Consider the following 23,409-nt stretch of genomic DNA (forward strand, 5'->3'; position numbering starts at 1 on the left):
TTAAGCACTTTATTGCTTCCCACTGTTGAAGAGCAATTCGTGCATGGTGATTGCATCTTTCAACACTATTGACCACCTGTTCATAATGCACGGCCTGTAGCGGAGTGGTTACACGACAGTAACATCACTGTAATGGACTGGCATGCACGGAGTCCTGACCTGAATCCTACAGAACAGCTTTGGGATGTTTTGAAGCGCTAACTTTGTGAAAGGCCTCAACGACCGACATCGATACTTCTCCTCAGTGCTGCACTCCACAAAGAATGGGCTGCCATTGCCCAACAAACCTTCCAGCACCTTCCAGCCTGCGAGGGTGGAAGCTGTCATGAAGGCTAAGGGTGGGCCAACCCCATATTGAATTCCAGCGTTACCGATGGAAGGCGCCACGAACTTTTAAGTCATTTTCAGCCTTATGCCCGGATACTTTTGATCACATAGTGTCTGCCAAAATATAGCGTTGAACGTATTTACGTGAGTAAATAATTTGTTCTTACCTTATTATAAAGTTCACTATCAGTTACAACTACACTCCTGGAAATTGAAATAAGAACACCGTGAATTCATTGTCCCAGGAAGAGGAAACTTTATTGACACATTCCTGGGGTCAGATACATCACATGATCACACTGACAGAACCACGGGCACATAGACACAGGCAACAGAGCATGCACAATGTCGGCATTAGTACAGTGTATATCCACCTTTCGCAGCAATGCAGGCTGCTATTCTCCCATGGAGACGATCGTAGAGATGCTGGATATAGTCCTGTGGAACGGCTTGCCATGCCATTTCCACCTGGCGCCTCAGTTGGACCAGCGTTCGTGCTGGACGTGCAGACCACGTGAGACGACGCTTCATCCAGTCCCAAACATGCTCAATGGGGGACAGATCCGGAGATCTTGCTGGCCAGGGTAGTTGACTTACACCTTCTAGAGCACGTTGGGTGGCACGGGATACATGCGGACGTGCATTGTCCTGTTGGAACAGCAAGTTCCCTTGCCGGTCTAGGAAAGGTAGAACGATGGGTTCGATGACGGTTTGGATGTACCGTGCACTATTCAGTGTCCCCTCGACGATCACCAGTGGTGTACGGCCAGTGTAGGAGATCGCTCCCCACACCATGATGCCGGGTGTTGGCCCTGAGTGCCTCGGTCGTATGCAGTCCTGATTGTGGCGCTCACCTGCACGGCGCCAAACACGCATACGACCATCTTTGGCACCAAGGCAGAAGCGACTCTCATCGCTGAAGACGATACGTCTCCATTCGTCCCTCCATTCACACCTGTCGCGACACCACTGGAGGCGGGCTGCACGATGTTGGGGCGTGAGCGGAAGACGGCCTAACGGTGTGCGGGACCGTGGCCCAGCTTCATGGAGATGGTTGCGAATGGTCCTCGCCGATACCCCAGGAGCAACAGTGTCCCTAATTTGCTGGGAAGTGGCGGTGTGGTCCCCTACGGCACTGCGTATGATCCTACGGTCTTGGCGTGCATCCGTGCGTCGCTGCGGTCCGGTCCCAGGTCGACGGGCACGTGCACCTTCCGCCGACCACTGGCGACAACATCGATGTACTGTGGAGACCTCACGCCCCACGTGTTGAGCAATTCGGCGGTACGTCCACCCGGCCTCCCGCATGCCCACTATACGCCCTCGCTCAAAGTCCGTCAACTGCACATACGGTTCACGTCCACGCTGTCGCGGCATGCTACCAGTGTTAAAGACTGCGATGGAGCTCCGTATGCCACGGCAAACTGGCTGACACTGACGGCGGCGGTGCACAAATGCTGCGCAGCTAGCGCCATTCGACGGCCAACACCGCGGTTCCTGGTGTGTCCGCTGTGCCGTGCGTGTGATCATTGCTTGTATAGCCCTCTCGCAGTGTCCGGAGCAAGTATGGTGGGTCTGACACACCGGTGTCAATGTGTTCTTTTTTCCATTTCCAGGAGTGTATTACAATAGAATATGGCTGTCTTAACAACGATGAGAAAAGAGAGGATGTACTCAAAGTGTTGCTGCATGAATCGTCCTCTAGCTGTAACTCCTCATTTCTGCTATTTTTATCTCCTGCGATGGTTTTGAGTAAGGAGATTACCTATTACCCATGTAAACATAGGGAAAAACACCAAAGAAGCCAGTGCATAACTCGTTGTTCCTGTCTTTATGTTTCCCATTTCGCTGGCTACAACGTTGCTCGCTGTAAGAAAGAGTACACGTAGAACTCGGGATGGCATCACTACAACTTTGTGAAAGAAGATGCCGCACCGAGGAGATTCAAGTAGCTGCGACATATTTCACTCAGCCTCCAGTGAAGCTCGTTCAGAAACAGATGTTTGTAAGGAAAATGGCAAACGAAAAATCGTTATATTTTGTAGTGCTTTTATTACACATTTTTCGGTTGTTTTATTTACACGCTTTGAACCCAGTCATTTATAGCTAGTACATTTACAAAGTAATATGTTCAGTCAATTACGCACAGAAATAATACACTGAGACCTGTGTAATTCCTAAGAATGACAGTCGTTTAACGATGATAGCAACACTGAGCAGACATAATTTCCTGAGAACCATAGTGAAGAAAGTACTTGATCAGATTTTCAAGGACAGAATCTCTCATATGCGTATTCGTAAAATATCTGCCCAAAAGTGCAAAATATTCCGAAGTAGGAAGTATTATAACAAAAGACATTTCGTAGGAAGTCCAACAAAATTACATATATGTTCTCCATGAACTGCTGCACGCAAATGACTTCTGTATCGTGACATAATTTAAGTGTGAAGTTTGAGAAAGGTTGGTCTGCTGGCTAAATTACTCAATTACTCATGTTATACTTCTACGATTCTGAGGATCAGGCGCAAAAAAAAAAAAAAAAAAAAAAAAAAAAAAATCATACACACATTCTTCAAGCTTATTCTCTTTCGCAAACCTGTCAGCGGTTGCGATATTCGGTATGTACACCTTCAACATTACTTAACTGAAAATATAATATTACTAAAAGGACATGGACTAAACGCGTAACAGCGTTTAAACTTCTGAACGAAAATGATGTTCTTGAATATGAAATTCTTGTTAGCGGCAGAAGAAAGCAGAGCATTTGGCTCACATAGTGTTCTTGGGTTACATATCGCTATAAAAACAAAATGTCACGAAGAGAGTTTAAACATGGATACAGGGGGAATGCATGTTACAAGGAGTCCAGCCGTCCACCAAAAATATGAGAAACAAGAAGACTTAAACACAAAATTTATCGCAGAATTTTCCATCTTCAGGAAGAATAAGAGGTGAAATGAAACAGAGTCGAAAGTTCAGTTTACCACAGGAGAGAAAAAATTGACATATTCACATGTGAAGCATTCATTTTCTTGTCGTAGTTTTAATTCTTTAAACGTGTTGTACGACATTTTACTACGTGATGGAAAATAATTTTTCTCTAAATGTAAGGAAAATTCCTAGTGAATGATGAGACGGCCAAGAATGTCAAAGCGTTAAATGAGACAATCGCAAGCCCGTCTAACGCGATGAGAGATGCGTAAGCTTGGAGAAATTACGATTTATGAGTACTAGCACATAACAAAACACAAAGCGCAAACGAGTGAATAAATACTTGTTCGATATGTTATAAGAACAGAGATAATTAACATGGAGCATGTGACAAGAAGTTTAGGTCTGTCACATGGATCAGTCTAGCAAAAGTTGAGAGTCGTGCAAGCTTTTTGATCAAGCTAGAAATGGTTATCTTGGCGGTAAAGCTACACAGCTTTCCGCATAGATGAGAGGATGAAATGACATATTTCTTGCACTCGAGAAACGTGAATCCTCGAGAAGATATGGACTGGTACTCGATTCTTCATGTCAAAGGATCTGCACGTGAAAGGCCTATGTATGTCCAAATTATGTTCCACGTACTTCATATTACCAGACCTTTCACTTTCTAATTACTTTATTTTCCGAAATATGAAGAAAGATTTAGATTCATGGAATAAGCGATAATATGTAATAATAAACCAGGTGGAAAATGTGTTCGTTTGTGAAATGGCGAAAGTAAGCAGAAAATAAAGCGTGTAAGATTGTCAACTTGCAGGTTTTCATCACACTTTTACAATTTTCATCTCCCGATGAACGTGGAAACTTTTCAACTCCTCTCGTATTTCACCTAGAATTGACACAACGGAAATAAAGTGTAACGGGACCTAGCGAGGGTACACAGTTTGGCAGGAGTGCCGCGCACCACTGAGAACGGCAGCGGCTGAGGTGCGGTTCAGGCGCGCGGACTCTGGTGCGGGGGCTGAGAGGCGGCGGTGGGCGACGCGTGCGCCTGCGCACCGGCCGGCGCCTGCTGCGGAGGCGGCGGCGGGCACATCATGGCGGCGGCGGCGGCCGCGGCGGCGGCGGCCTGCTGGGGCTGCGGCGTGGGCGGCGCCCAGGCGGGCGGGAAGCCGGCGGGGGTGGCGCACTCGTAGTACGCCGGCTGGAAATGTGGCGCGCCCGCCTCGCTGTACTTGCCCATGTCCGCCTCGAACAGCACGTTGTTGATGGCGTGCTGCACGATGGCGCGCGTGCGGTGGTCGAGCGAGCGCAGCTTGTTGGCCACGTGCTCGCCGTAGACGGCGCAATCGTCCCGCGCCAACGCACCCGCCGTCACCGCCGCCTTGAGCAGGCCGCACGCGTCCGCCAGCCGCGTCTCCTCCGACCAGCCGCGCTTGCGCTTCAGCGCCGGCTTCTTGTCGCCGTCCGCCGAGAACCGCTCCAGCACAGCGCCGTCGCCCGCCACCGGGCTATCCTCGCTGTACTCCATCTTCAGAACGTCCGTCGGGATGTCCGGTTCCTCGTCCGTAATGAAGTCCTCTCCCTCGTAGTCACCGTCGTCATCCTGGCAGAATAATAATATCGAAGAATAACACCAAACAGCAGCACTATTTATTCACTACCTGATACGGCCAGCTATTACAATTATTAAATAAAAAAGTTACATAACATTTCATTAAATACTGTACAAAGCAAAAAAAATAACAAGAAAGCCTACAATGAGCAGAACAGACGTTAAATAGCAAACGACCACAGTCACTTTTTCATGACAGGCTAAATGTCACTGTTGATGTAGAAATGTCAGAATCGTAAAGGCAAAATACACTGAAGTGACATGTTCGCATGTTATTCAGTCTGTATATAGTGCAAACAATAAAAGAAACCACAGATAAATTTGGAAAAGGGAATAAAAGTTCTCGGAGAAGAAATAAAAAATTAATATTTCCTGATGACATAGTAATTCTATCAGCGACGGTAAGAGTTCAGAAAATCTGTTGAACGCAATGGGCAGTGTTTTGAAAACGCCATAAAACGAACATTAAGAAAACTAAAACAGGGATAATCGTACGTAGACGAATTAAAACAGCCGATACTGGTACAGTTTGATTAGTATATGAGCCTTTAAGGGTGCTATATTAGATCTGCTATTTGGCCATCTAAATAACTGACGTAGATGCGAAAATATCGATGTCAGTTGAAGTTGTTTTCTTTGGCTGGTACGTACGGTTACCAGCGAAGAAGCAACGTCAGTTTTGAGAATCGCAACCGGTATGCACGCTCTCCACGCCGTTATGACGTGCCCCTGTTTGCCATAGACAGGCATAAATGACTTGGCGTACCGATGCAGAAACTTTTTGCGCCAGCGTGGTGAGAATATTAATTATGTTGGGTATTACTTCCACACAACGGGGTACTATTCTATCTGACTGTGGATAACATTTTGTCACAAGAGTTAATTACTTCTTGAATCACATTCTTAAAATACTTGGTAAACGAAGCCATATGAGACCCTGGTTTACAGAGAGATTTCTATGTGCACTAATATGTCGTATCTACTAGTACGAAAGAAAAGAAACTAAGTTAATGCTCCACCGGCGACAAGGTGCAACACTACGACATTTGGACAAATAGCAGTCATCTAATCGTCTGTAATGTTATAGGGTGATAATCAAAACCAAACTCGCGATAGTCAAACGTGGACTTCAACCCCGTTTCTCCCGAAGACGTTTCCAGTGACTTAACCGCTACGCCATCTGAGCTTAAGTGAGTGCTAAGTCTAGAAGAAGAGCTATGAATACAGTATTCATCCCCCTTACTAGAAGTTTCGGAGTCCATTCTAGACCCCACAGCAATCCTTTGCGAATAGATACACTTTTATTGTTATGAGGCTAATTACTCTCGTGCAAGAAAACATGTGCATGTTGTTTTCAATAATTAAAATCTTGTAGGAACATACTAGACACAGCGTCTCTATTTCAATCTAAACAGCCAATATCGTTGTTTAATTGTTCAAGCTGCCTCTTTTTTCGTCTCGGAGCTGAACAGATGCAATTTCCACACCTTCCATCTGGGAGATTGGAGGAGAGCTTACTGCGGATCTGTACGGGATTTGGAGAGCGGAGAGGACTCATTAGTTTATTAGAATGGTAACGGATACAGTAGTAGTGGAAATAATATAAAGGCAGGGTTCACGGAGGTAACAGTACAATGTCTGAACCATAAATGTATCGAATTTACTATGGAAGTAGTAGAGGCATATAAGACATAAACAGTCATAGCGGAATTACATAGTTTCTTTCATAACATGAATAACAAAAAATCAGGCGTTTGCATTTCCTGGATGGAAACGGGTATAAGTGCACTCTCCTGTTGTGTTACTGCATTGTTAGTATGTTGTCCAATATTCTCTCTACCTCTTCGGCGTTGATTTTGTTAGGCCTTGCTGTAAAATTGTCGCCACTCTGCTCCTGTCGCCCTTTCAGCTCAGATACGGTCTCAAATTGCCTTCCATTCCGATAAACAGGCTTGCAAGTATTCACCAAAGATTTTCCATGGTATTCAAATCCGGGCTAAGTGCAGACGAGGGAAAGACATGAAATCTTTATCTTCAAACCACTTATTGTTTGTAGTAGAAACATACACAGATTCATTGTTTTGTTGAAATATTATACTTTCGTTCCCTAGGTTCTTACACGTTCTAATCAATTCTGTCTCTAACTTCTTTGTGTGCAAGATGGAGTTCATTGTTGTGTTCAGCCAAGCAATGTGACTTAACTTCACCACTCAAGTCTGCTCAAATAATAACACTTCCACCATAAAAAATTCTGCTCATTCTTACCTGCTGCTCTGTTCTCTGATCATGTTAAAAATATTGAAATCCATCCTGTCCATCTAAATCAAACTTCTTCTCCTCGTGACTGAAGATCACTTTATCCCATTCTGAAGATCATGACAGATGTTTTTCACCAAATTCCAATCTCGCCTGTTTATGTTTGGATGTAAGAGCTTGTTTCTGCAGTTATTTCTTGAATGCAAGATGTTTGTCATGAGGAAAAATTTGTCTTACACGTCTGGCAGTTCTGGCAACTGTAAATCAGCAACAAGTTGAGAAGAATAACAGTTTGTGGCCCTTTCTATGTCTCAGATAATTTTCTACTTTGCCCATAGTTTCCGTTCTATCCATATCGTGCCCCCACTCTAACGAGATTATCAATCACTGTACTTTGAACAAACATGATTCAAATGGCTCTGAGCACTATGGGACTTAACTGCTGAGGTCATCAGTCCCCTAGAACTTAGAACTACTTAAACCTAACTAACCTAAGGACGTGACACACATCCATGCCCGAGGCAGGATTCGAACATGCGACCGTAGCGGTCGCGCGGTTCCAGACTGTATCGCCTAGAACCGCTCGGTCATCCCGGCCGGCGTACTTTGAACAGTTCACCTTCTTAGCAGTTTGACGATTACAGAGTTCCACTTCGTTGTACACACAGATTTTTGCATTTTAATCACATATGATAACTTTTCTCAATCACATAATGATAACTTTTCTCTGCGTAACATTATCACAATCGTTGTTCACGTACACAACTCGCATTATCACTAATGGTGTCTGTTTTCTATCTGCAGTAAAGGCGCATACGCACACACTAAAACCGCACACAGCCGACTGCCTCTATACCGAATTCCACCCTCTACCGCCGCGCGGGGCAGTCGTTCGGTCTTTGGCGTCTTGTCACGGTTCGCGTGGCTCCCCCCGCGAGGTTCGAGTCCTCCCTCGGGAGTGGGTGTGTGTGTTGCCCTTAGCGTAAGTTAAAAGCTAGATTAAGTAGTGCGTAAGCCTAGGGACCGATGACCTCAGCAGTTTGGTCCCATAGTCATTACCACAAATGTAAAAAAAAAAAAAAAACACCCTCTACCAACTGAATCGTTGATGTCTTGTTATACACTGTGCTACTGTCAGAAAACGCGGTACCACTTGACTGTATTTGTCGATAGAATGGATTTCATACTGCTGCATATACACTGTGTACATCTGTTCCAACCGACAATGTTAATTTTCCAGCAAATATACTCACTTCCACTACTGATAGGAATCTAAGTACAACTGTTTCTTACAAAATAAAATTAAAAGGTACCCCTTTACAATAGTATAATAAATACCTACGATGTAGATAATTAATTACTTTGCTAACATACAGGTGAGTTCCTATATTCACATTTTTCATCGTTTTTGACGTAGGGCGATAACATAAAAAATACCACGTTGAAGAAAACGAAGGATGTACTGTATTGGAATAAAATCATTGACATTTTTCGAAGACATCGAAGTCGGCATTGACTAGAAATTATTGATTGTGACTTGCAGTTTCGGCCTTACGGCCATTATCAAGTGATATACTGGAAAAAGATTGTGCTTTAGCACAATGTAAAACCTTTACAATCTTCTGACATGTATTTATATCATCGTCGTGCCTGCACCTTTTGACAGTGTCACCATCTTCAACATACACTGATTAGCCAGAACATTATGGCCACCTACCCAATAGCCGGTATGTCCGCCTTTGGCACTGATAATAGCGGCGACAGGTCGTAGCATGGAAGCAATAATGCCGATGCAGGAAGTTGACATCGCATCTACACACGCATGTCGCCCAATTCCTGTAATTTCCGGGGAGACGGGCGATGAGATCTGACCCCATGTTCAACCACATCACAGAAGTGTTCGATCGGGTTCGGATCTGGCGAGTTGGGGAGAATGACGCTGCTATCGCCTGGACGGGTTTATATCGATAGTAGTTCGGTTGTCATAATTTTCTGGCTGATCAGTATAAATCCCAAAGAAGCATTGGTCCTGTAGCAGTTGGTGCGAAAATACATTCACAATTTTACACGACAGTGACCTCCAAACATTAAAAATTAATCAGTTGACTGACGTAAAAAAATTGGTATGGCCTACTGAGGACTACATGAAATAAGTTCTTATTTCTTTCTGCTAATTTCTTCTTTCTTTCTTTCCAGTAGTTTCTCATTATTTTCCTATATTGTATTCTTTCTACTGACCGTATTGCGCCTGCCTTTTTCTATGTTTTCTCTCGGCAGCCTTTGAAATTTTTTACTTTTGAATTGATTTTTTTTTTCATATTTCTTCCTCCGTAATTTCCGTTTCCCTCATGTTTGGTTGACTTCTTTGACCAACGTCACTGTCGTTTTTGGATTTCTTGTCAAACAACTAAAAATTCTTTTTGTTATTCTTTTCTCATCTTGTCCTTTAAGGTGTCCATAGTTGAACAGAACTCTTTTCTTGCTCATCGCGTCTAATATACGTTTTATTCTTTCTTAAAGTACTTTATACCTTCTTAATTTCCTTTTCCAGTAGTCATATATTGGTCCCATAATTTTTGTATTTTCTTTTTTCTTTTCTATTTCAACTAACTGTATGGCTATACAGCGTGGTTTTTTCCACCGTGTACAAACTCTAGGGATTGATCGAAGAGAGGGTACGGAATAAAAAAGGTCCAATGAACTTATGTGCGGAATTGCATGATAGACACCATTTATTCAGTCATAAATTGTTACAGAACTGCGGTCTAATACTTGCTGATACCATGCAGCCACAGTTACAGTATGTGCTGAAAATGGTTTCCATGTGCCTCAACGCATACGTGTACGCACCGTAGCATGTTCTGTCTCACATGTTCACATCGGCCAGGCTGCATCCGAACAGTGTCAAAGGCAGAATGAATACGCCTCTCCGGTGTTTCCACATCTGGTATGAGCTCTGCATACACGATACTTTTGAGATGGCCCCATAACCAAAAATCGTACCGGTTGAGATCCGGTGAACGAGCAGGCTGGACCCCCTCGTCGGATCCATCGACCGGGAAGACACGATTAAAATGCGTCAAGACGGTAAGTGGGCTGGAGCACTATTATGGTAGCAACCACAGAACCCTTCGAATCATCAATGGCACTTCTTCCAGCAGGGGAGGCAAAGTCACCCTCAAGAAACGCCGATGGTTGCAGTCAGAAACGCCGATAGTTGCGGCCTGTTAGGCGACGTGGAAGGAACATTGGTCCCAAAATACGGTCGCCAATTATTCCGGCCCACACATTCCGGCTGCACCGATGCTGATGATTCGCTGTCACCATACCATTGGTGTTCTGTATACAATCTCATAGATGAATGTTAAGAAAGTTGAAGATAAAACTGCGCGTAAAGGTGGCCTCATCTGTGAGTAGGATGGATGACACAAATCCCGGAATCACGGTTACCTGGTGAAAAAACCAGTGATAAAACTGCTTCCTATATGGAAAGTCTGCCGTTAGTAAGTCATGCACACGCCTTAAGTGATAAGGGTAGCAACAATTGTCACGGAGAACGTTCATCATGGTCGTCTGGCAGGCCAACTGCCTAGTACTCAAACGGCGGTCGCTTAACACGGTGTTAATCACATAGTCCTCAAGCCTGGTGTCCGAACATTTCGGGTACGTCCTTCATGATTTCCTACTTCCTGAAACAACCATGTCTCAGACAAACGGCGAAACACTATTGTGAACATTGAATGCTGTGGTTGTTGTCGGCGGGGATAGGTCTCCTTATACAACATTGGTGCCCGCGGCCCGTTGCTATTTGCAACACATGTTGGCAAGCTCTCGATATGAATTCGGAACCATTGTGTACAACGTTGCATCACATCCACTACGAGGTGAGTCAGCAAGAGAAGAAGTAAATCGGGGCCGGCCGTAGTGGCCGAGCGGTTCTAGGCGCTTCAGTCTGGAACCGCGCGACCGCTACGGTCGCAGGTTCGAATCCTGCCTCGGGCATGGATGTGTGTGATGTCCTTAGGTTAGTTAGGATTAATTAGTTCTAAGTTCTAGGGGACTGATGACCTCCGATGTTAAGTCCCATAGTGCTCAGAGCCATTTTGAAGTAAATCGGACACAACATATGCCGTATGAGGAATAGTACCACTCTCTGGAAGGAAACCATGCGTACTGTAACTGTGGCTGCATGATACAGCGTGTATTACACTGCAGTCTCAGTAACAAAGTGTGACTGAATAAATGGTCTCTAGCATGGAAACCATGCATTTCCGGACATAAATTATTTAGAATTTTTTGTTCTGTAACCTCTCATCGATCAATCCCTAGAGTTTGTACACGGTAGAAAAAATCAACCTGTATTTAACGAAAGGCATTATGTACCATAAGGCATTCTAGTCTAATGACAGTGTTGTCGTTCTTTTGTTTTTACATTTTTATTTCAACTATCACATTAGCGTTGCACAATGCCATTGCCTGCTTCGACCAGCCATTGGTCATCTCCAGGCTGAAGGCAGACGTTGCTAGTGGATACTACTGCGTTGTCACAACGGAAACTGCTTGAAGCATGTGTCTTTATACATGGATCAGAGTAACAAAAGTGACTCGCAGCTAAGCCGTTGCAGCTGCAACCAGAGTACGAGGTGAGTCACACCTTCTTTCCTGTACACAGTTATACTACTTCCGTATCTCAGCTGCCGTTACTAACCATGACTGGGTGTTGTTTGTTGTCCTTAGGTTAGTTAGGTTTAAGTAGTTCTAAGTTCTAGGGGACTGATGCCCATAGCTGTTAAGTCCCATAGTGCTCAGAGCCATTTTTGTTACTAATCAATGTTTGTCCGCCCCTGGTAGCTGAGTGGTCACCGCGACGGAATGTCGTACCTAACGGCCCGGGTTCGATTCCCGGCTGGGCCAGAGAGTTTCTCCGCTCTGGGACTGGGTGTTGTGTTTTGTCCGTATCATCATCATTTCATCCTCATCGACACGTAAGTCGCCGAAGTGGCGTCAACTCGAAAGACTTACACCAGGCGAACTGTCTACCCGACGGGAGGCCCCAGCCACACGGCATAATCAATGGTTTTTCTCAGTGGTGTAGGTTTCTTGTACAAAACTTGTGAAACTGAATGCGGTAAGACTTTCATGATCCTACAAAGCAAACTCAGTGCTTCATGTTCATGGGGTACGCATGAACGTCCTCACGGTGTAGCTGCACAGCTGCTACTGAGACTATATTGCGCTTGGGGCGAACCGGCAACACTAACCGTTCTCATGTTCACTTTGTTATTCTGATCCATGCATGTTCTGAAGATGACCACTGACTAACCAAAAGCAGCAACAGCATTGTGAAATGCTCATGTGACTGTGTAGAAACAAATATAAAAATAAATGATACTCGACTGATAAGGTTAGGGGACCTAATTCTGCCACCGCTCCTAATGTCGACACCCCCCCCCCCCCCCACCCTTTAAGAATTTCCGGTTTCCACAATTGGTAACCAACGTTTAGCTGTGCGCGCACATACTTACCTCATTCTATTGCCTTGTTGAGAAAGTACGTTTATGCAACAGGTTTAACTTCCATGTGCGAGCCGGCCAGAGTGGCCGAGCGGTTCTACATCTACATCTACATCCATACTCCGCAAGCCACCTGACGGTGTGTGGCGGAGGGTACCTTGAGTACCTCTATCGGTTCTCCCTTCTATTCCAGTCTCGTATTGCTCGTGGAAAGAAGGATTGTCGGTATGCCTCTGTGTGGGCTCTAATCTCTCTGATTTTATCCTCATGGTCTCTTCGCGAGATATACGTAGGAGGGAGCAATATACTGCTTGACTCTTCGGTGAAGGTATGTTCTCGAAACTTTGACAAAAGCCCGTACCGAGCTACTGAGCGTCTCTCCTGCAGAGTCTTCCACCGGAGTTTATCTATCATTTCCGTAACGCTTTCGCGATTACTAAATGATCCTGTAACGAAGCGCGCTGCTCTCCGTTGGATCTTCTCTATATCTTCTATCAACCCTATCTGGTACGGATCCCACACTGCTGAGCAGTATTCAAGCAGTGGGCGAACAAGCGTACTGTAACCTACTTCCTTTGTTTTCGGATTGCATTTCCTTAGGATTCTTCCTATGAATCTCAGTCTGGCATCTGCTTTACCGACAATCAACATTATATGATCATTCCATTTTAAATCACTCCTAATGCGTACTTCCAGATAATTTATGGTATTAACTGCTTCCAGTTGCTGACCTGCTATTTTGTAGCTAAATGATAAAGGATCCATCTTTCTGTGTATTCGCAGCATATTACACTTGTCTACATTGAGATTCAATTGCCATTCCCTGCACCATGCGTCAATTCGCTGCAGATCCTCCTGCATTTCAGTACAATTTTCCATTGTTACAACCTCTCGATACACCACAGCATCATCTGCAAAAAGCCTCAGTGAACTTTCGATGTCATCCACCAGGTCAGCCGGCCGCGGTGGTCTAGCGGTTCTGGCGCTGCAGTCCGGAACCGCGGGACTGCTACGGTCGCAGGTTCGAATCCTGCCTCGGGCATGGGTGTGTGTGATGTCCTTAGGTTAGTTAGGTTTAAGTAGTTCTAAGTTCTAGGGGACTTATGACCTAAGATTTTGAGTCCCATAGTGCTCAGAGCCATTTGAACCACCAGGTCATTTATGTATATTGTGAATAGCAACGGTCCTATGACACTCCCCTGCGGCACACCTGAAATCACTTTTACTTCGGAAGACTTCTCTCCATTGAGAATGACATGCTGCGTCCTGTTATCTAGGAACTCCTCAATCCAATCACACAATTGGTCTGATAGTCCATATGCTCTTACTTTGTTCATTAAACGACTGTGGGGAACTGTATCGAACGCCTTGCGGAAGTCAAGAAACACGGCATCTACCTGTGAACCCGTGTCTATGGCCCTCTGAGTCCCGTGGACGAATAGCGCGAGCTGGGTTTCACATGACCGTCTTTTTCGAAACCCATGCTGATTCCTACAGAGTAGATTTCTAGTCTCCAGAAAAGTCATTATACTCGAACACAATACGCTTCAGTCTGGAACCGCGCGACCGCTACGGTCGCAGGTTCGAAACCTGCCTCGGGCATGGATGTGTGTATGTCCTTAGCTTAGTTAGGTTTAAGTATTTCTAAGTTCTAGGGGACTGATGACCTCAGCTGTTAAGTCCCATAGTGCTCAGAGCCATTTGAACCATTTTAGACAATATGGCAACATACCGAACATTCTGTAATGCTAAGGATGGGTGGCTCTCTATGATGCCAAAATGCCTAATCATGTGGTTTCCGTCCTGATTAACCCTGCAAACGTCAGAAAACGAGATTCGAACCGACCAATGACGATCATCAAATTATGAAACCCTTCATGATGACGGAGCTAGAATCAGCCATCATATCATCCAATAGAACAGCCCGCGGATCGAATAATAACTGCTACTTCATGATTAATGTCTTGCTATCAAAGGAGAATGATTCTTCGTCATCGTGAAAAGCCTGGAACCTCGCAGTGTTCCAAACTGATACCCTTACTGGTCTCTCTCCTTCGTTAGTCTTACAGAGTTGTAAGGCATTGTGATAAAGGTTTGGTTCTGTGTTCTGTGAGTCAAATAGAGAAAGAGGGTTTTATTCCGTGGTAGCTCCAATAAAAGTAACGAACCACCAATACCGGGATCATTGAACATAACCGGTATTGTAGGTTTATCGACCGTGGTGGAACACGTGCTGTGATAGAACAACGACATAACGAAAGTTTCTTACTGACAGGCACAGAGTGAGATGCAGTCTCTCGCCGTGGAGAAGGGCTACCACGTCTGTTTGTTCAAGGAAGCCATAGAAATTCACGAACATGGCAATGGTTTTAGCAACGAAGATGAAACAACGGGTTCTGTATTTCCGCGCGGCAGCAAACAACTGTTGCAGGTAACAAGGGGAGAAACTCAGCGGTAACAACTGGTCAAAGCCGTCAAGACGTTGGCGCGACAGGTATATGGGGTGTCCCTGGAGGAACGGACAGGGACGACCATTAGGAACAAAAGTGTTTGATGAATACGGGCTGTAAAATACATGTCTTAAGAGCTTTGAGCTTTCAGTAGAGATAACATACTACCACCTCTCAAAATATGGAAGAAAAGAGCTTGCCGTAGAAGGGATTTGTTTCACAGTATCGAAGATGAAAAAGTGTTCATAGATCTTCAAGTACGCATTTTAGAGCGCATGTTTACTAGAATTTTTGCTTCAAATGATCGTTACTGTCATATCCCTAAATACTGACCATTTCTCCTGGAACACCCTTTGTACAATCTCCCACCGCGCGTTCGAATTCAGCCCTCCATCAGAAATGGAGGGTGAATCTTCAACAATATACCAGCCACTGAGCTGGCAAAACGTCAGAAGGATCATTAAGCAAATGTTGCCCGAAGATCTTGAGACAGAATTCAACAGACAGTCTGTCAAGAAATGGCTACGAAATCTTAAACAATTTTGTAAAATTAACCGCATGGATCTTTTTTAAAATTTAGTATAGCTGCGGAATCCAATGTGTGAACTTTTCATAACTTATAATAGCACATTTTATTGACTTTATAATTATTATTGTATTTACTATCATTAATGTGTCATATATCGTCGCCTAAAGGTTAAATCATAACCTCAGTAGTACATAAAGGCTGTATATTGTAACCTGTCTAATTCGATAAACTTTCTACGACATTTTTCAAAGTATAGAACCTCAACGTCTAGTGCGACTTCTTACAGGATCCTGTTGCAAGCTTTGCAAACGAAGTAATGCTTTGTTTTATAATTAAATGAAAAACGTGAGTAAATAACGGTCCTTGCGAACTAATAACTTCGTTTTTCCCAGGATAACTGTAATAAATGCCTTTTGTCTACCTGCTCCTTTGTCCGGAATCTCTAAGTAGAGCAGGGAGACGTTGCAGAGCATGCATTGCTGTCCGTCGTGGTCACACATCCTATTAAGAAACACATCCCTCCATTTACAATGTCCCGAGGAAGCATTACGAATCACGGTGAATTCAATGCAATTATTCTCCTTGAATAAAAGTGTCACTTCTGCCCGTCACATTGCATACTCCTTTTAATTACCTTCTGTATTGTACTGTAGGTGTGCTTTCTATACATGTGTGTTCCTCGTTACATCGAGCTATGTTGCTTGGCAGTGCCACATCATCCGATAATTACTTTCGCCCTTCAGTTTTGCACAAGGGTGTAGAATAGCTTGCTTGTTTTTAAAGCGGTCCACGGCTGTAGTGTGTGGATTCAAGGACTCAGTCTTGTAACTTTTCCATTGCTGCTGCGAGGCAAATAACAGACAAACAGGATATTTGGCAAGTATAGCAGCTTTTGAAACGCCTCCTACAAGTGCATAACGGGAAATAATGCGGTTATGTCAAAAGTTATGTCCTTTGGATTTAACAAAGTGTGATATTGGTTAAAAACAAAATCTCTAGAACAGATGAGATGGATATGAAATCAGGAGCTCTTCAGGAAAACTGCAACAGGTAACATTGTGTCTGAACAGAGATAAATGCAATAGGAGATGTCGTCCACTGGAAGAGAACATTTTGAGATGTTTCTCGATGTACTAGGGAGATTAACTGTAAGATCAGTCCGTAAAAGGATTAGCATACTTCCTCACTAGTCCCCGAACCTGTCTAACACATTTACGTCTGGTTGGCAAGTGTTAACAACTGACTGTGATTATTAGAGTGCTAGAAATAAACTCCCGATTAAGTAATATTTCAATGTGCTATGTGTGCGTAACTTGTCTCACACTTGCGCTGTAGGGCTCTTCAACACACACACACACACACACACACACACACACACATAACCTCAAGGACAGAATCTTAGCTTCAACTTTGCCACTGGCCTCTCCTTCCCTTCGAAACCACACAGAAGCTCACCGACAGTGCTAGCACCGCCAAGAGGCAGGATGGAAGGGAGTTTCTGAATTCCCGACGACGTCAGTGTTGTTACAGAGGGTGAACCCTTTACTGTCTGGTATGTGGTGCGTTGATCATATGTGACCATCTGAAACTGTGTAATAAGTTGATGCTTTGAATCGGTTCATGTGGTGTGATTTGACAGTTAACTTACTGACGGATCTGGGCTCGAAAACCGCTTCAGTACACATTCTCAGATTATCTGGGCGACATTTTATTAATAAGTTCCGTTGCTGTGCTCTAAAGTGGTATAACAAATGAGTGTCGTGTCTTGAGGCAGATGACCGTGTTGGATGAATGCAGTATGTATATCTGGAGGAGGAGGTGATTAGTGATTAACGTCCCATCGACAACGAGGTCATTAGAGATGGAGCACAAGCTCGGATTAGAAAAGGATGGGGAAGGAAATCCGCTGTGCCCTTTCAAAGGAACCATTCTTGCATTTGCCTGCAGCGATTTAGGGAAACCACGGAAAACCTAAATCAGGATGGCTGGACGAGGGTTTGAACCGCGAATCCAGTGTGTTCACTGCGCCACCTCTCTTGTGTGCGTATAGCTGGATCAAGCGATAAGTATGAATAGCGTTGGGGGTGCACTACGTCATGTTTTTTGGAGAAAGAGGGCCTAATTATTTTTATATTAAAGTCGAAAGAAAAATGGAATACTGAGTATAATTATTTACAGTCTGCATTTCCTCTCTGGAGAAGGAATACCAAATAAGTCACTAAGACACACAATACACCTAGATTGGCACGAAAATGTCGGATGTCATTAGTCGTTGTCAAAATATAGTGAAATCCGGTAGCGGAGGATAGCCCACTCCTTTAAATTTGTGCCAATGGAGCCGCCGAGTTCATCCCCCTCCGACGGGTGGCTCATCAGTGTCACATGTCATCAGCTATACAAGACATTGGGTGGAGGTTTGACTGTAGAACTGTATAGCATCACCTCTCCTCCCGTTGCTGACATAATTACGGTGATAATTTTCTTACAACGTGGGGATTCTATCTTGTTACCTCCATGTTCAGCTTCCCTACAAAACAAAAAAGAAACACAGAAATACAGCGTCCGGGTGCAACCTCGGCTACGGAGGCGGCGTGGTAACAAAGTTGCTGTTGCTGTACCTAACTTGGTTTGACGTTCGTCATAATTTCATAAACTGCCCATAGTCAGCTCAAAATACATTTAGTGCCCCGTTTTACTCAGATCCGGATTTAACGCGATTCGTTTGTTTGAGTGCTGCGCACCTCTATTCCCCCGCTCCGCCTACACAGTTTCGTACGGAATCGTTTTATCCACAGAGATGGCTTGATTGATATATCATCTGAACAAAACAGAACTGATTCATTTGCATCAACAAGAAAAGGAAATCATTAACTTTGGAATTTGATCTTAATATTATCAAAGTATTCGATACAAAAATTAAAATTTGTTAGTTGGCAAAGAAGTTTGATTTACCGGTATCAATAGTCAGAACAATTATAAAAGATAAAGGAAAAATACTTGAAGCTGTGAAAAATGCTTAGTCTTTGAATTCAAGTGTCATTCGTAAACGTCATGGTATTATCGCTCATGTGAAAACAACTTTAAAATTATGGTGTGATAATCAAGTAAGAATGAAAAATTGTTCTGTTGATCAGAAGACGGTTTGCTCTCAAGCTAAGCTGATTTTTGAGAGACTGAAAGAAGAAGCTGGGGAGGCGGCTAAAGATGAACGCTTAAAGCTAGTAACGGTTGGTGTAGCCGATTCAAAAGTCATTGTAATTGGCATAGAATCGCAAAACGTGGCGAGACAGCAAGCGATGGTAAAAAGAGTGCGTCGCTCTATCCAGAAAAACTCAAAGCAATTTTAGACGGAAGTGGTTATACTAGCCAAACTATATTCACCGTAGATGAAACTGATTTGTACTGGAAGAAGATGCATAAAAGGACTTTAAATGCACGTGAAGGGAAAACCTTTCCAGGTTTTAAAGCCACCAAAGATCAATTGATAATGATCGTCGGCGCGAATGCAGCTATGATTGTAGATTCAAATCTCTCTTAGTATATCGCTTAGAAAATCCAAGAGCATTAAAAAATAAATCGAAAGCTAGGTTTCCTGTAATCTGGAAGTCGAATGCTAAAGCTTAGGTGACAGCTTCCATTTTTGAGGACTGGTTTGGTATTCACTTCATACCTTAAGTCGAACGTTACTGACAGTTAAAACAAATCCCATTTAACGTGATGTTATTAAACGACATCGCACTAGGACATCCTCCTGTTGCTCTAATTAATTTCGACTCACATGTGACAGTTGTATTTTTGCCACCGAATATGTGTATGCTTCAATCGACTGACCAGGGAGTCATTCTTGTCAGACAAATTTAGAGATGGGTGGCGATCACTTTCAAGAACTGTTGAATCCACACAATCAGTAGCTGACCATTGATGAGTTTACTGAAATGCGCGAGCGAGAGCAAAACACTGAATAACCTGTTTACAGCTCAATCAGAAGATGAAATGATAGTTGCAGACTTGACGTAAGGCCTCAGTTCATTTGAAAAAGGGTTTTGATGCGGCCCGCCACGAATTCCTCTGCTGTGCCAATCTCTTCATCTCCGAGCAGCACTTGCAACCTAAGTTCTCAATCACTTGCTGGATATATTCCAGTCTGTCTTCCTCTATAGATTTTACTCTCTACAGCTCCCTCTAGTAGCATGGAAGTTATTCCCTGATGTCCAAACAGATGTCCTATTATCCTGCCCCTTCTTCTTGTCAGTGTTTTCCACACATTATTTTCCTCCCCGATTCTGCGTCGAACCACCTCATTCCTCACCTTAGCGGTCCAAATTTTCAATACTCGTCTGCAGCGCCACATCTCAAATGATTCGATTCTTTCTATTCCGGTTTTCCCACAGACCATGTTGCTGTACTATAAAACGCTGAGCTCCAACCGTACATTCTCATAAATTTCTGCCTCAAATTAAGACCTATGTTTGATACCTAGGGTGGTAACGTTAAGAGTGCAAGGGGAATTCCATTCTTAAATGCAGAGGAGATAGCGGATAGGTGGAAAGAGTACATTGAATGACCGTATGAGAGAGAAGATTTATCTGATGTGATAGAAGAAGGAACAGGAGTCGATTTAGAGGGGTTAGGAAATCCAGTATTAGAATCAGAATTTAAGAGAGCTTTTGAGGACTTAAGATCAATTACAGCAGAAGGGATGGATAACATTCCACCAGAGTTTCTAAAATCAGCGAGACAACTATTCACGTTGGTGTGTAGAACGTTTGAGTCTCGCGACATACCATCTGACTTTCGGAAAAATATCATCCACACTGTTCCGAAGACTTTAAGAGCTGAGAAGTGCGAGAATTATCGCACAATAAGCTTAACATCTCAAGCATCCAAGTTGCTGACAAGAATAATACACAGAAGAATGGAAAAGAAAATTGAGGATGTGTTAGATGACGATCAGTTTGACTTTAGGAAAGATAAAGTCATCGGAGAGTCAATTCTGATGTTGCGGTTGATAATGGTAGCAAGACTAAAGGAAAATCAAGACCGGTTCATAGGATTTGTGGACCTGAAAAAAAGCGTTCAACATTGTAAAGCGGTGCAAGACGTTCGAAATTCTGAAAAAAAATAGGGGTAAGCTATAGGGAGAGACGGGTAATATACAATATGTACAAGAGCCAAGAGCGAATAATAACAGTGAACGACCACAAACGAAGAGCTCGGATTAGAAAGGATGTAAGACAGCGATGTAGTCTTTCGCCCCTACTGTTCAATCTATACAGCGAAGAAGCAATGTGGAAATAAAAGAAAGGTTCAGGAGTGGAATCAAAATCCAAGGTGAAATAATATCAATGATACGATTCGCTGATGACATTGCTAACGCGAGTGAAAGTGAAGTATTACAAGATCTGCTAAATGGAATGAGCAGTCTAATGAGTACAGAATATGGACAGAGAGTAAATCGAAGAAAGACGAAAGTAACGAGAAGTAGCAGAAGTGAGAACAGCGAGAAACTTAACATCAGGATTGATGGTCACGAAGTAGATGAAGATACGGAATTTTACAACCTAGGCGACAAAATTACCAATGACGGACGGAGCAAGGACGACACCAAAAGCAGACTAGCACTGGCGCAAACGGCATTCCTGGTCAAGAGAAGTCTACCAGTATCAAACATAGGCCTTAATTTGAGAAAGAAATTTCTGAGTATATACGTTTGAAGCTCAACATTGCATGATAGTGAAACATGGACTGTGGAAAAACCGGAACAGAAGAGAATCGAAGCATTTGAGATGTGGTGCTGCAGACGAATGTTGAAAATTAGGTGGACTGACAAGGTAAGGAATGAGGAGGTTCTGCGCAGAATCTGCGAGGAAATGGATATGTGGAAAACGCTGACAAGGAGAAGGAACAGGATGATAGGACATATATTAAGACATTAGGGAATGACTACCATGCTCCTAGAGGGAGCTGTAGAGGGCAAGAACTGTAGAGGAAGACAGAAATTGGAATGCATCCAGTAAATAATCGAGGACATAGGTTGCAAGTGCTACTCTGAGATGAAGAGGTAGGCACAGGAGAGGAATAATTCGTGGCGGGCAGCATCAAACCAATCAGAAGACTGATGACGCAAAAACAAAATCATACATAGGCCTTAATTTGAAGAAGGCTTCTCTTGGCCAGGAATGCCCATTTTGCCAGTGCTAGTCTGCTTTTGATGTCCTCCTTGTTCCATCCGTCATTGGTTACGTTGCTGCCTACGTAGTAGCATTCCTTAACTTTATTTCGTGACCATCAAACCTGATGTTAAGTTTCTCGCTGGCCTCATTCCCGATATTTCTCATTACTTTCACCTTTGATTTACTTTCAATCCTTATTCTGTACTCGTTAGACCCTTCATACTCTTCAGCAGATCATGTAATTCTTCTTCACTTTCACTGATGATGTCTTCAGCGAATTGTGTCATTGTAATTTCATCTTGAATTTTAATTCCACTCCTGAATCATTCTTTTTTTCCATCATTACTTCTTCGTTGTATAGATTGAACAGTAGGGGCGAAAGACTACATCCCTGTGTTAGTGTGTTACACCATTTTTAATCCGAGCACTTCGTTCTTGGTCTTCCACTCTTATTATTCCCTATTGTCTCTTGTACATGTTGTATATTACCCATCTCTCTCTCTCTGTAGCTCACCCTTATTTTCCTCAGAATTTCGAACATCTTGTATCATTTGACATCGAATGCTTTTTCCGGATCAACAAATCTAATGGACGTGTCTTGATTTTTCTTTAGTCTTGCTTCCATTATGAACCGAAGCGTCAATTATCTTTCTGGTGTCTTTACCTTACAAATTTTAGAGAAAAAAAGACTCCAATAAATGCTCATTAGTGATAGAAAACGGGGAATAAAAACTTGATTAGCATGCTACGAGGAAATTTTGCGTGAGAAGAAAAAATTTGGCTCGTCAGGCGACATTGTTTTTATGAATCTTTCTACGTCACAACGTATTCGGTGTACATTGTTACAATATTGTACCGTAATATAATTTGTTGTATTGTTGAATATTTTATTGTACGTTTTTCTTATAAATTACCTTGTTTTCTTTAATCTCTGGTCCCAAATGAACACAATTTGTATGTATTAATACGCAGAATTGGACACCGACTTCAGCGAATTCGACCTACACGGTTATCGCTCGGTTCCACATATCGCGGAAGTCGTGTTACTGTACGAGGTATAGCTTAACACTTCACGTTAAAAGTATTGTTCATTGAAGTCTCACGACGAATAGACAGAAAAGTAGGTCTTTCTCGATAGTCCAATTTAAACGAGACTGTGAACTCTAATCAGTTGGTGTAAACTATTTTTGACAATGTCTTACGAACTAAACAACCAGTATAAAGAGAAACGTACGCGGCTGTTATGCACCGCCGTAGGAAATGAGAAGCCTGCAGAAGAAGTGGAAGAAAATAGACTCTGTGCCAATGGAGAGACGGTACACTAGTAAATTTGTGAATAACGACCACTGACGAACGCGAAAGACGTATATCAACCATATGCAGGTGCGCCTTGCAGAAACAAGCATTTATTTTATTTTACTAGATATTTACAGTTTCTAGTAATACTTCATTGCCTTGTGACGATTGCACTAAAAGCGAAACGCGATTAAGAAATAAAACACTCACATACGCCTTTAATAACTCCTTCTGACGTTCCCCGTACAGAACTAAAGTTGGAAGAGATGAGTACTTGCGACGAGAAGCACAAGTAGATAACCTCTTAAAGCTCCA

At 43.3% G+C, this 23,409-nt stretch overlaps 1 protein-coding gene across 1 annotated transcript in view; it reads right to left on the reverse strand.

Moving 5' to 3' along the window:
• Positions 1–4,256: 4,256 nt before the first annotated feature.
• LOC126188837 (uncharacterized) overlaps positions 4,257–23,409 on the reverse strand; it is a 33,559-nt gene continuing 14,406 nt past the window's right edge. The window contains exon 2 of the mRNA XM_049930497.1: positions 4,257–4,868. Within this exon, the coding sequence (XP_049786454.1) occupies positions 4,257–4,868 (612 nt within the window). The remainder of the gene's footprint in view (positions 4,869–23,409) is intronic.

This window comes from Schistocerca cancellata, chromosome 1 (assembly GCF_023864275.1).
Source record: "Schistocerca cancellata isolate TAMUIC-IGC-003103 chromosome 1, iqSchCanc2.1, whole genome shotgun sequence".
In the NCBI taxonomy this organism is placed as follows: Eukaryota; Metazoa; Arthropoda; class Insecta; order Orthoptera; family Acrididae; genus Schistocerca; species Schistocerca cancellata.